Source organism: Crocuta crocuta, unplaced genomic scaffold (genome assembly GCF_008692635.1).
Source record: "Crocuta crocuta isolate KB4526 unplaced genomic scaffold, BGI_CrCroc_1.0 scaffold234, whole genome shotgun sequence".
Classification (NCBI taxonomy): Eukaryota; Metazoa; Chordata; class Mammalia; order Carnivora; family Hyaenidae; genus Crocuta; species Crocuta crocuta.
This window is the reverse complement of record NW_027529647.1, coordinates 4,456,526-4,468,243: the sequence shown is the minus strand read 5'-3', so window position 1 is coordinate 4,468,243 and position 11,718 is coordinate 4,456,526. Positions and strand designations below refer to the sequence as shown.

Below are 11,718 nucleotides of genomic sequence, written 5' to 3'. Positions count from 1 at the left end.
ACATTAAAAAATGGTACCCACATATATATATATATTTTTTTTTAAGCAACATGTTTAATTGGATGATTTCCACAAACTATACACGAAGTTTCTAACCATCACAATTCAGTGAAGTACGAAACATTAAGTTACAGGCTGTGGGAGAAGGCAGCACCCATGGTGGCACCTTCCAATCCGGGTTGGTCTGGGGGAGTGGGGCGGGGGAAGGTTTCATTTTAAACTGAGCCCCTCATTTCAATGTACAAAAGAATTACTCTGATCGATATTAAATTGTATTGAAAACAAAATGGACTAAAAAGCAACTACTACTCTAAGTTGGGGTGGAAATGGGAGGAGAGAATGAGTCCTTCGAAGCAGGAAGGGAGACAGTCGGGGGAAGGTTCTGTGGCTGTGACCCCAGGTGGTCCCTCACGCTGCTCCATTTTTACTTTCGGCGGTCTCAGGGAGGTCCGATTTTTCTTCTCTTTCTCCCCCTTTGTATTTGCTTGGAAGTTCCGCCAGCTGTCCACACGACCATCTCGACTTTCCTCAAAGTTTTTCTGCCACTCCCTTTCTCGTCTGGCTTTTTCTTGAGCTTCAATCTCTTCTTCCCTTTGTCGCTTCCTTTCATGCATCTCTTTGGCTTCTCTCTTTCCTTTTAATTTCCAGCTCAGCAAAGAGTTTCATGGTCTGTTTATATACTGCTTGTTTGAACAGCTCTGGATCATCCTCCTCCACATTGGTAGGTTTTCCTTCCTTCTTTAATTGCTTCTTTCGCTCTTTCACAGTGTGTTCCACGTATTCTTTTCCTGCCTGAATTACATCCAGGGCCCTCTTCTTTTGTTCCTGATCCAGTAGCAACTTGTAAGCTTTGTCCACAGCTTCAAAAGCCTTTTGTGCTCTGTCAGCATCATCTTGGTTTTTGTCGGGATGCACCAATATGGATAACTGTCAAATCTCTTTTTTATTTCTTCATCTGTCACTTCAGGATCTATCTGAAGAACCTCAAACGGGTTCAAATTAAAGTAGGAGGAACCAGGACGGGTCAGTCTTTCAATCTGATTTTTGGATGTTAGAACTGAATCTCTCTTCTGTATTTGTTTGACCTCACTGTAGAAGGTCATAAATGCTTCCTCCGTGCTCCCTCCGCCAGCCGAAGCCCTGCTCTCTCCTGGAGCCGCCATTTCCCCGGCCCAACAACCACGTGACTCTCCTGCGCAGGCGCAGCCTCCTGACCCACATATATTTTCAAATGTAAACCTATGAAAATTATAGATCTACTTAACCTCGAATTCAGTGATGAGTTTAAAAAAAAAAAAAAACACCAAAAGCCAGTCCAGGAAACAAAAAATTGCTAATGTTCACTTTCGTAAAATATAAAACTATCTACTCTGTGAAAGAGCCACTACATAGAACAAAAAGAAAAGCCACAGATGGGGATAAAATGTTCAGAAAACACATGTGAAAAAGGACTTCTATGCAAAATATACAAAGAAACTACAAAATTGAAAAAGGGACCAACAACCCAAATGAATACGAGTAAAGATCTGAACAAACCTAAACAGAAAGATATACAAACGAGAGGCAGCTCAATGGCTCAGTTGGTTGAGCCTCCGACTCTTAATTTCAGTTCATGTCATGATCTCAGAGTTGTGGGATGGAGCGCTGCCCTGGGCTTCACACTGAGCATGGAACCTGCTTAAGATTCCCTCTCTCCCTCTCCCTTTGCCCCTCTCCCCCATCACCCCCTCACCACACACACTCTCTCTCTTTCTCTCTCTCTCAAATAAAAAGAATAAGAAAACTTCTTTTAAAAGATATACAGATGAAAAATAAGCATACAGAATATTGCTCAACATTACTTGTCATGAGAGAAAAGCAAGTTAGAACAGCAAGCTGGCACCGCATATCTATAGAAGTGGCCATAGTCTTGGGGGACCTGGGTGTCTCAGTTAGTTAAGCATTAGCCTTTTGGTTTTGGCTCAGGTCATGGTCTCGAGGTTCATGAGTTTGAGCTACGCACTGGAGCATGCTCTGACAGTGTGGAGCCTGTTTGGTTTCTGTCTCTATGCCCCTCCCCTGCTCATGTTCTCTAACTCCCTCAAAATAAATAAACTTAAGAAAAAAAAAAAAGGTGGCTAAGGTCTTCAGGAAAACTAATAGCAACAGCAACAGGAACTTGAATTCGTTGCTGGTGGAATGTATAATGGTACGGCCATTTTGAAAGACACTTGGCAATTATTTCCAAATACTATATTTCTAAATACAGTCTCACCACATGAACCGATAATCACAGTCCTGGGTATCTGGACAAGTGTTCTGAAAACTTATGTTCAAGTAACAACCAGCCTACAGTTACATACAGCATCTTTCTTCAAAGTGGCCAAATACTTTAATAAAACCGGATACCTTTCAACAGGTGAGTGAGTAACCAAGTGAGAGGCATGCACGCAAGGGAATACTATTCATCCACAGAAGGGAACGACCTATGGAGCAAGGCCAAGACATGGATGAGACTTACACGCAAGCTCCTCAGTGACAGAAGACAAACTGAATAAACTACTCACTATATGATCCCATTTGTATGACATGTGGGAAAGGCAAACTTACGGCCATGGTAGACAGCAGTGATTGGACGTGGTTTGGGGGGCAACTTGGCCAGGAGAATGGCTGATGAAATGTGCAGAGGGGCCTGGTGGAAGGGTTCGCCTCTGCTTGGGGAGATCTGCTAGGAGAGCGTGAGTAAGTCTGGTCTGAAACAGCAGTGTCCATAAGAAAAGTCCTTCTTGCTCTAGGGGACAAAGGTCTTCCTCCATCACAAGTGTTACTATTTCAGCACCAGTTCTTAGGTAGACTTTTTTGAGGGTGTGATAACATATATAACATGAAATTTTCCTTTTATTTTTAAACATAAAATATACATAACATACAACTTACCAATTTCACCATTTTTAAAAATTTATTTGTTTGTTTATTTTAGAGAGAGAGAATGAATGAGTGCGGGAGAGAGGCAGAGAGAGAGAGAGAGAGAGAGAGAGAGAGAATCTCAAGCAGACTCCACACGAAGCTCGGGGCCCAATGCAGGGCTCGATCTCATGACCTTGAGATCATGAGCTGAGTGGAAATCAATAATCAGATGCTAAACTGACTGAGCATCCAGGAGCCCTTCACCATTTTTTAAATGTTTATTTATTTATTTTGAGAGAGTGTATGTGTGAGGGAGGGAGAGGGGCAGAGGGAGAGAGAGAGGGAGAAAGAGAGAATCCCAAACAGGCTCCATGCCCGGTGCCATGACCTGAGCTGAAATCAAGGGTCAGATGCTGAACAGACTGAGCCCCCAGGAGGCCCTCATTTTCACCATTTTTAAGTGAATATTCATAATGTGTAACCATCACTGCGATCATTTTTCATTTCCGTCGAGAAACGCACGACAGTTCTAATTTCTTCACATCCTCACCAAAACTAGCTTGTAGTTTTTAGAGAACAGCCATTCTAACGGGTGTGAAGTGGCAACTCATTATGCTTTTCATTTTCATTTTCCTGATGTCGAAGGATGTTAAGCATCTCTTCACGTGTTTATTGGGGTTGGATTAGGCAATGATCTATTGTGTATGATACCAAATACCATGCGGAACGGAAGGAAATATTTGCAAATGGAATATCTGATATGAGTTTAGTGTCTGGAATAAAGAAAGAGCTCCTACAACTCGACAGCACAGGGACAAGCAACCCAATGAAAAAATAGGCAAAGGACTTGAACAAAGAAGACAGACAAGGAGCACATGAAAAGATGCTCAACGTTACCAGCCAACTTGCACCAGGGAAATGCAAGTCAAAATCACAGTGAGGCACCACTTAATACACCCATCAGAAGGCCGACTTAAAAAAAGGACACTAACAACTGTTGGCGAGGACATGTAGAAATTGGATTCCCAGTACGTTACTGAAGTAAAATGTTGAAGTCACTGTGGAGAACAGTTCGGTGGTTCCTCAAAAATCCTAACGTAGTTAAAATGACCTAGTGATTCCACTCCAAGGAATACACATAAAAACATGGAAAACGGGTACGGAAACAAAAGCGTGTATGCAAAAGTTCGCTGCAGGACCGCTCACAATAGTGAAAGCGTGGAAATAACCCAAATGCCCAGCACAAGGCTGAAGGAACTGCATGTGGTCCACACCCCCAATGGGATGATATTCAGCCATGGAAAGGACCGAGGTACCCATTTGGTAATGTGGATAAATCTGAAACACACTACGCTGAGGGAAAAGGGTGTGCAGAAAGTCACATGACTGTGTTTATACGAAGTGTCCAGAATAGGCAAATCCACAGGGACAGGAGCCAGGCAAGGAGCTGCATGGGACACGTGGGGGGCACAGGGGGAGCTACTGCTTCATGGGAATGGGATTACCTTTGGGCCTGATGACAGTTGGACAATATGATGCATGTACTCGATGTCACTGAATTGAATGCTTTAGAAGAGGTCTGTTTAGAATGTGTGAATTTCACCACACTAGAAATTAAAGAAAGAGGGCCACGGCTGGCTCGGTCGCTGGAGCATGCAGATCCCAATCTCAGGGTTATGGGTTCTATCCCTGTGTTGAGTGCAGAGATTACTTAAAAATAAAAATCTTTAAAAAACAAAGAAAGAAAGAGAAGCCACTGGGCATCCTCCCTCGCCAGGGAGGGTCCCCTTCCCTCACTGTGCCCAGCCTGGCATTCCAGGCCCTCTGCAGCCCAGCCAGCCAAGTTTTGAATACCTCAGCTCCAGCCCATGCCGTGTGGCCAACTGTTCAAGCCACCAGCTGTGTGAGGGTTCCAACTCCCAGCCAGCTGCTCTCTGACTCCATCAGTGCCCAGCGCTCAGCGACTTCCTGACCCCAAGGTCTTCAAACCTTGCTCTGCTGTAAACCGGACCAAAGCACACAGTGTTCAAAGGTCATTTCATCATGAAAAGGGGAAACCAGTGTTTTCTGAGCACTGAGACGTTCAGGCGGCTTGCTCTGGTGAACTCTCAGCAACACTAGGAGGGACTGTTGGTCCGACGAGCCGAAGGGGCAGGGATGGCTCACGGATGGTCGCACAGCTTCTAAGTAGGTGCACACTTGAGCTCTGTCCCAAAGCCAGGTCTCTGGGTGCCACTGAGAGAAGAGATGTGACTCACAGGAATAATGTCTCCAGCCACACAGAAGAGGCATCCCCGCTGTGGGGGTCACTTGTCACATGCAGGTGGCCCAGGCTCCCTGTGAAGCCACAGGAGCCACACAGATGCTGCTATAACACCCCAGGCCGGGGCTCCCCATGGGTCAGGTCGGCTCCAGGAAGTGATTCATGCTATTTTTTTTATCCTTGTGTAGAGCTGAAGATACTTACATCTCACTTCCGTCCACACCCCACCCTCTCTCTACATGCTAAAAATACATCCTGGGTCCTGACTCACCCCTGCTGACCATGATCTGGCTCAGCTGAGGCTCCCCACAAAACCCCAGGGGCCTCCGCACGCAGAGGGGAGGGGAGGCCTGTCTGAGGCGGAGGGAGCCTTTGCCTTTGGGAGCCTGGGCCCACAAGTGCTTTTCTTCTGTACAGGACACAGGGGACACCAGAGACTCATGGAGAGGTGCCCTCTCTGGCTGGTTACCCGGAGAGGGGAAGGCCTCCATTGGATCCTAACTTCAAAATGTCACCACCCCCAGCCCCAAAAAAACAAAGAATAGGCCCCAACGCTGTGCACTTCCTCCAGGCCCCTCTCGCAGCCAGCAGCAATGTGAAACGACCACTGAGTCCCTTCTCATCTCAGGAGGATGGGTACCTCGGGAAGGCACAGGAAGAGGATGCTCGGCCTGGTCATGGTGCCTCATATGCGTCTGCTGGGTGCTGGCTGGCCCGTTAAGGGCGTGATGGCAGTACAAGCTGTGGGGCTAACAGCGCTCCTTCTGTGAGGGGCCAGGCCGGAGCCAGAAAGCAGGGAGTGGGGGCTAGGTGATGGGATGCTGCGGGGAGGGGAGAGAGGATGGTCACCTGCCTCCTACCAGACAGGGTATCTGTGCAGGAGTTTCACTCTCAGAGACTTCAGTCTATTTTCCACATGACGGACAGTATGCAGCTGACCAAGTCAGGCTCCTAGAGCAAACCCAGTGTCTGCAAAGGGTAGGAGCGAAGAAAGTGCCCTGAGGGCCTCATGCGACACACTCATTGGGGTCTTGCACCTCTCTGTGACCACATCCTACGCAGGTCCCTCCTTGCCAGGCATCCAGGCTCTGCTGGTCACAGGACAGGCCACAGGCCAAAGCCACGCTGGGTCCAGAGCTCTGCAGGTTTCCCAGGAAGGTCGAGGGGCAGCCCAAGGCACAGTAGTCACCACTGCTACCCTCTGCCTGCGGGGGAGCGGGCCTGCTGGGGCTCACAGGGACCCAGTCCTCCTGTGGCAGGTAGGCAGGTGACTGTGCTCCCTGTGCCACAGGCCTCACTAGCAGCACGGCCTCCAGGAGGCCCTTCTCCTCTTCCTCCATGACTACTGACTGCCAGGGATCCATGGGGTCACAGGTCAGCCACGCAATGGCCTCCGGGACACTAGACTCCGAGGCTCTTCTTGTGGAACCGACACAGTCCGGGCTCGGCAGCAGACCAGTTCTGTGGGCCCCTNGCAGCATGTTCAGGACTCTCCCTGGAAGGAGCCTCCCCTGCTCCTCTGAGAAGCTCTCCTGACATCCGTGCCCAGAGCCCAAGCGACAACTGTGCCCGGAACGTGTTGTCTCACCCTCCGTGTGCTGGCCCAGCCTCGGCACGGGCCCCGGGGTCTCTTCGGACCCTCAGTCATCAGCGCTGGTGACAGGTGCCAAGGACAGAGAAAACCCTGGCCACTGCTCCAGGCACTTCCGTCAGCTTGCAGACACTGGGTACCCTCTCTTGAACCCGCATGCGCGCGCGCACACACACACACACACTGTGAGAGGCTGTTGGAACCAGCGCCTTAGGGCAGCAGACCTGGACCCCTCGGTGCAGCCACAGGAGGGCCCTGCCTCCTCCAGGAACGTACTTCCCAGCCGGGACCAGGAATCACCACCACATGGACCACACGTACCTCCCTCTGTTGCTGCCCTGCTCCCTGGAGAGCTGACCCAAGGCTCCCTGTCACCACTGGAGGGGTCTAAGTGCCCTGGCTGGCGACGTCGGTCTGTGGAGGAGGGCTGGGTGCCCGTGGCCCAGGAGATAGATTCCAGGCAATGATATATTCCAGACTGATGGGATCTGCCTTTGCGCCCAGTCACCTCAGGGGTCTTGACAGTGACGGCCACTGCCTGGGAGAAGGAGGTGGCCTCCACCGAGGACAGAATGCTCAGCTCTGAGCTTCAAGTTATACTTTTGGACAACAATCTTGAAAACTGGGCTCCCTTTAAAGAATTTTTTTTTAATTTTCTGGGCTCCCTTTTGGACAGAGGGAAGCCCAGCAGTGGCAAGTGGGGAGGGGAGGAGTGGGTCCAAGAACACCAGGAAGCATCACCTTGCATCCTCCACCCAGAGTGGGGAACCTGAGACCACTTGCTGGGGCTCCCTGCCCCGCTCCTGCCCAGGGAGGGGCAGGAGCCTCCAGGCCAGGGGGGCAGAGAGGCGTCTGCTGCGACCCTCCGGGTAGTGCTCACCATGGCACCACAAAGGGGGACATGTGGGATGTACTCAGTGGCCATGGTGCTGGCATGCGAGCCAGGGAAACCGGGAGAGGCCGGGCACCCCACAGTGGTCAGCAAAGCAGTAGCCCATAGACCCCTGAAGGTCCCACTGATAATGTAAGCACCGGATCTTCCCTACAGAAACCTCCAGAGAAGCAGGGACGACACGGGTGGCAGCTGCAGACAGCAACACAGTTAGTACCTCCAACTGACCATATACCTCACAGGGGCTCCTACCCGAAAAATGAAAAGGAACCCACAAGAGAGAATAAAGTTAACTGTTTTCATGCCTTTGAGGCACAGCGTGTGAACGTAAACGACTGCGTATACCAAAAAAAGCTCAGAGCCCTGACAAAGGCTGGCCCCCAAATCTCACCAGAAGACCACCTCCTTGTCAGGCCGGACTGCGGGCGGCCCAGCCACGTGCCCCACCCCTGCCGCGGGCTGTGCACGCACCTGGAAGTCCCCGTTGTGTACACTGTAGAGGGAGTGGAAGAAGGCCACCGGAGAGGGCACGTTCTGGTAGAAGCTTCTCTTCACCCTGAGGCCAAGAGAGGGCAGCTGGAGGCCTATGCGCGCCCAAGGAGGGGTCCTCGGAGGCCCAGCTCCGGGAGCCAGGATGTCCCTGCAGGAGCTGTGCTCCCTTCCAGCCAGAGGTGGCCCTGCTTCATCGGGGCTGCTGCCACTCTTGCCTCTTGTTGGGTCCAAACCTGCTCTCGGGGTAAGACCCAGCACTTGTCCCTGTGGCCTCCCTGGCTAAGGACCCCATAGAACTGACTTTACAGGGCGGGCTCAGGGCTACAGGGTGACCACTGCGTCCACAGCCCACAGCGGGAGCTGGCACCTCTGGGAACCACACTGGCGCTGCTGGGAGGCAGGGAGCAGCTCCCTGCCCCCACCCGACTCAGCACCAAGCCACAGACCCAGCAGCCCTGCCATGAGGATGTGACACAAGCTCCAACACAGCAGGTGCATGTCAGCCTCCCCAGCCTCCCGGGGGAGGAAGTGGCCCTCCGGCTCCCCACCTCAGGAGTCCCCACTTGCATCTCATCTGCCCTCTGGGCTTCTCTTCCTAAGACCCAGCAACCTCCTCCGCTTTGCTCCCCCTCCGCTTCTCTCGCCACCCTCCGGACACCAGCACTGGCCTCCCAGTGGGTCCCCCCCCCCATATCCTCATACCCCTCAAATCTATTCTCAGAATATAAACCTGATCTTGTCGCACACAGTTTCACAGGCTCCCGAGGCTTTTCTTTTCTGAGGCTCCCAGGTCGAGCCTGGCCTCACAGCCCCACCAAGCACCCCCTTCCTCACCTGGCAACTGAGGAACTCCCCCACGGGTCCAGGGCAGAGGCTGAAACCCCCCCACCCCTTTCAGGGCCAGAGGTTTGGCCCGAGATGCCCCACCTATCACACACCTATACAGAGACACACTGACTCACATGCACACACAGTGACACGCACACAGAAACCCACACAGAGACACACGAACACATGCACGCATGCACGCACGCACGCACATACACACCTTGGCTACCGACCTGGGTGAAAACTTGAACAGGAGGTAGGTCAGGCTGGTCAGTAGCAGAAAGACGGGCACGGCAACAAGGGTGCTGTCGGGCTGCCCCCGAGGTGAGAACGGGGGACCTGTGGGTAGGAAGGGCCCGGGGCTGTGAGCCTCTGTGGCACCAGGATGCTCCTCCGTCAACATGGCAGAGCACCCCTGGGAAGGCCACTGTGGACATTTACTCATGGGCCACAGAGGTCTGCATCATGCTTGCTAATGACTCACCTACCCTTGGGCCTCCCCTCCTCCATCTGCAAAGTCATCAGGGTCAGCCACCATTCCTAGCAGGTCACAAAAGTCAGCCCAGCCCTCCCTTGGGAGATGAGACCATGTCCAGCCTCCAGAGACAGAAGCATGGGCCTGGTGTGCCACCCCGGGCCACACTCCCTCCCAGTGACAGGCAAGGACTATAGCTTCCAAGAAGGCCAATGCTTGGCAAGTCAAGCGTCTCAGATTTCCAGAAGAAACTCAGGGAGGGGCTTCCAGGAGGGCGGGAGTGTGGGACAAGCATGGGAAGGGAAGCGCTCTGGGAGGGAGACCCCCACCTCGGGCAGACGTCTGGGGGGAGGGAAAGCACACAGGCTGGCTCCAGTCACTCCACTGGCCTTCATAACGCTGCTCTTCTACCACGTCGTCCTCTGGCATGGCCATCTGGACGCGCAGCCTGGCCTCGTGGCTGGAACCGGGGCCTAACTCGACGGCTTCAAGCCTGAGCCAGGTCACCCCAAAAATGCGATCCCTGTGCCGGGCCTGCTGTGGGGTGGAGAACAGTTATCATTTGCTGAGGGTGAGAGGGGGTCCGTCAGCCCTCAAGAGCACACACGCGTGCACACAACCATACGCACACGCGCACACACAGCCCATCAGCACACACTTACACTCATCTGCCCCCATGTGCACTTGTACACACAAACACGCTCACGACACTCTCATGCTTATATATATAGGCATACCCTGTGCTCACTCACACAAAGACACATATTCCTGTACACACAGGTACACTCACATACCAACACACGTGTACACAGTCACGCTCCTGACTCTGGTCACCTCCCTTCCTTGTTTATTCCAGGCTGGCACCTCCTTATGCGTGATGAGGAGTGGCCCTGGGCTGCGCTCCCAGGAGACAGAGGCCCCCAGAGTAGTCGACCCAGCATTACCTCCCAGGCCTCCCCCTGCCTCTTGAAGGCCAGCTCATAGCTGAGCATGGAGGTCAGAGGCTCCAAGGCAGGACTGACGTTCCAGGTCAGGACACAGTAGTCAGAGCTGACATTGCTCTGCAAGTCAGAGGGAGGGTCCAGCTTCACTGAAACAGAATGAGGCCACGTGAGGGAGGGCCGGTGAGCACGCCCAGCACTGGGGGCTGAAAATGTTGGAGGCGGGGCGTGGCCAAGGCCCCCCAGACAAAGGGCCTCACTGGGAGGCAGATGTGTGTCTCCTCTCTGGTGCTGTCTCCCGGGGAAGGACAAGATGACAGTGAGTTCCCACAGCCCCCGCAGCCATAAGTTGCTGCTGGAAGTGCTTCCCAGTGTCTAACTCGAGTTCTTCCTACTATGACTGAAGTGTATTTCAAGCGACTTGAGTCATACCCTTGCCCCACCTCACAGCCCTGAATCTTCCTCCTCCTCCTCCAAACCCCGCCTCTCCGGGAACCAGCGGCCCCTCCCTCCCCCTCCGGGCTCATAGCCCTGGGTGTCTCAGCAGGGACAGAGAGCACTCACTAGGCCCTGGAGGTTAAGGGCAATGGGACCCTGCCCCCAAGCCCCACGAAGCCAGGGTGCTCCCCACCAAAGCACCCCACCTCAGGCCTCACCGTGTCTCCGGGGCAGGTACTGTGGGTCCACCAGGCTGACCTGCTCCTTCCCAGAGACGTAGCGGTGGAAAGTGATGGTGAAGTTGTCAGAAGGGACGAGCACCTCCTCGGGCGGCAGCACCACAGTGCACTCGCTGGCCCGGAAGACGCATCTGTGCGTGCTGCCCACAGCGTGGTTGCTGGAAAGGGTACATGTCGCCACCAGGGGCCCGCCGCACCAGCCCAGCCCCTACTGCTGCTATCATGGGGACCGATTCTCACCACGGCCCCCGGCCCCCACCCAGGTGGGCCTGGCCCCCCAGCCTCACCTGGTGAAGAGGAGCCAGGGGCTGGGGCCCTGACCCGGCTCCACAGCAGACCAGCGGCAGTCGATCCTCAGGATGTTGTTGTTGAGGCAGGTGAAGGACCCAGCCACGAGCCCTGGGTACAGTGACAGTCGGGAGGTCATGGTGGCTGCCTCAGCGCAGGATGAGTACCTAGCAGCTGGCACCCTGACAGGGCAGTCCTCTGAGAATGACCCCGGGGAATGCATCGAGGGCAGGGCTGGGAGGTGACGACGGGCTCTGACCCACGGTACACGGATGGGAATGAAGTCTAGGCTGGTCCCTGGCAGACAGCACCAAGCACAAAGCCTCCCCTGGAGCATGAAACAGATGACAGCCCTCCCCCCCCCCCCCCCCACCCTCCCCCCCAC

At 53.4% G+C, this 11,718-nt stretch overlaps 1 protein-coding gene and 1 pseudogene across 1 annotated transcript in view; both read right to left on the bottom strand.

Moving 5' to 3' along the window:
- Nucleotides 1-259: 259 nt before the first annotated feature.
- LOC144230274 (dnaJ homolog subfamily C member 8 pseudogene) lies at nucleotides 260-1,644 on the bottom strand (annotated as a pseudogene).
- Nucleotides 1,645-1,880: 236 nt separating this feature from the next.
- The window catches only part of IL9R (interleukin 9 receptor), a 14,625-nt gene continuing 4,787 nt past the window's right edge, over nucleotides 1,881-11,718 (bottom strand). The window contains exons 3-9 of the mRNA XM_077762745.1: nucleotides 11,333-11,444; nucleotides 11,025-11,203; nucleotides 10,372-10,517; nucleotides 9,768-9,964; nucleotides 9,186-9,314; nucleotides 8,100-8,188; nucleotides 1,881-6,638 (exon numbers count right to left, since the gene is read on the bottom strand). Of these exons, the coding sequence (XP_077618871.1) occupies nucleotides 6,157-6,638; nucleotides 8,100-8,188; nucleotides 9,186-9,314; nucleotides 9,768-9,964; nucleotides 10,372-10,517; nucleotides 11,025-11,203; nucleotides 11,333-11,444 (1,334 nt within the window). The 3' untranslated portion in view covers nucleotides 1,881-6,156. The remainder of the gene's footprint in view (nucleotides 6,639-8,099; nucleotides 8,189-9,185; nucleotides 9,315-9,767; nucleotides 9,965-10,371; nucleotides 10,518-11,024; nucleotides 11,204-11,332; nucleotides 11,445-11,718) is intronic.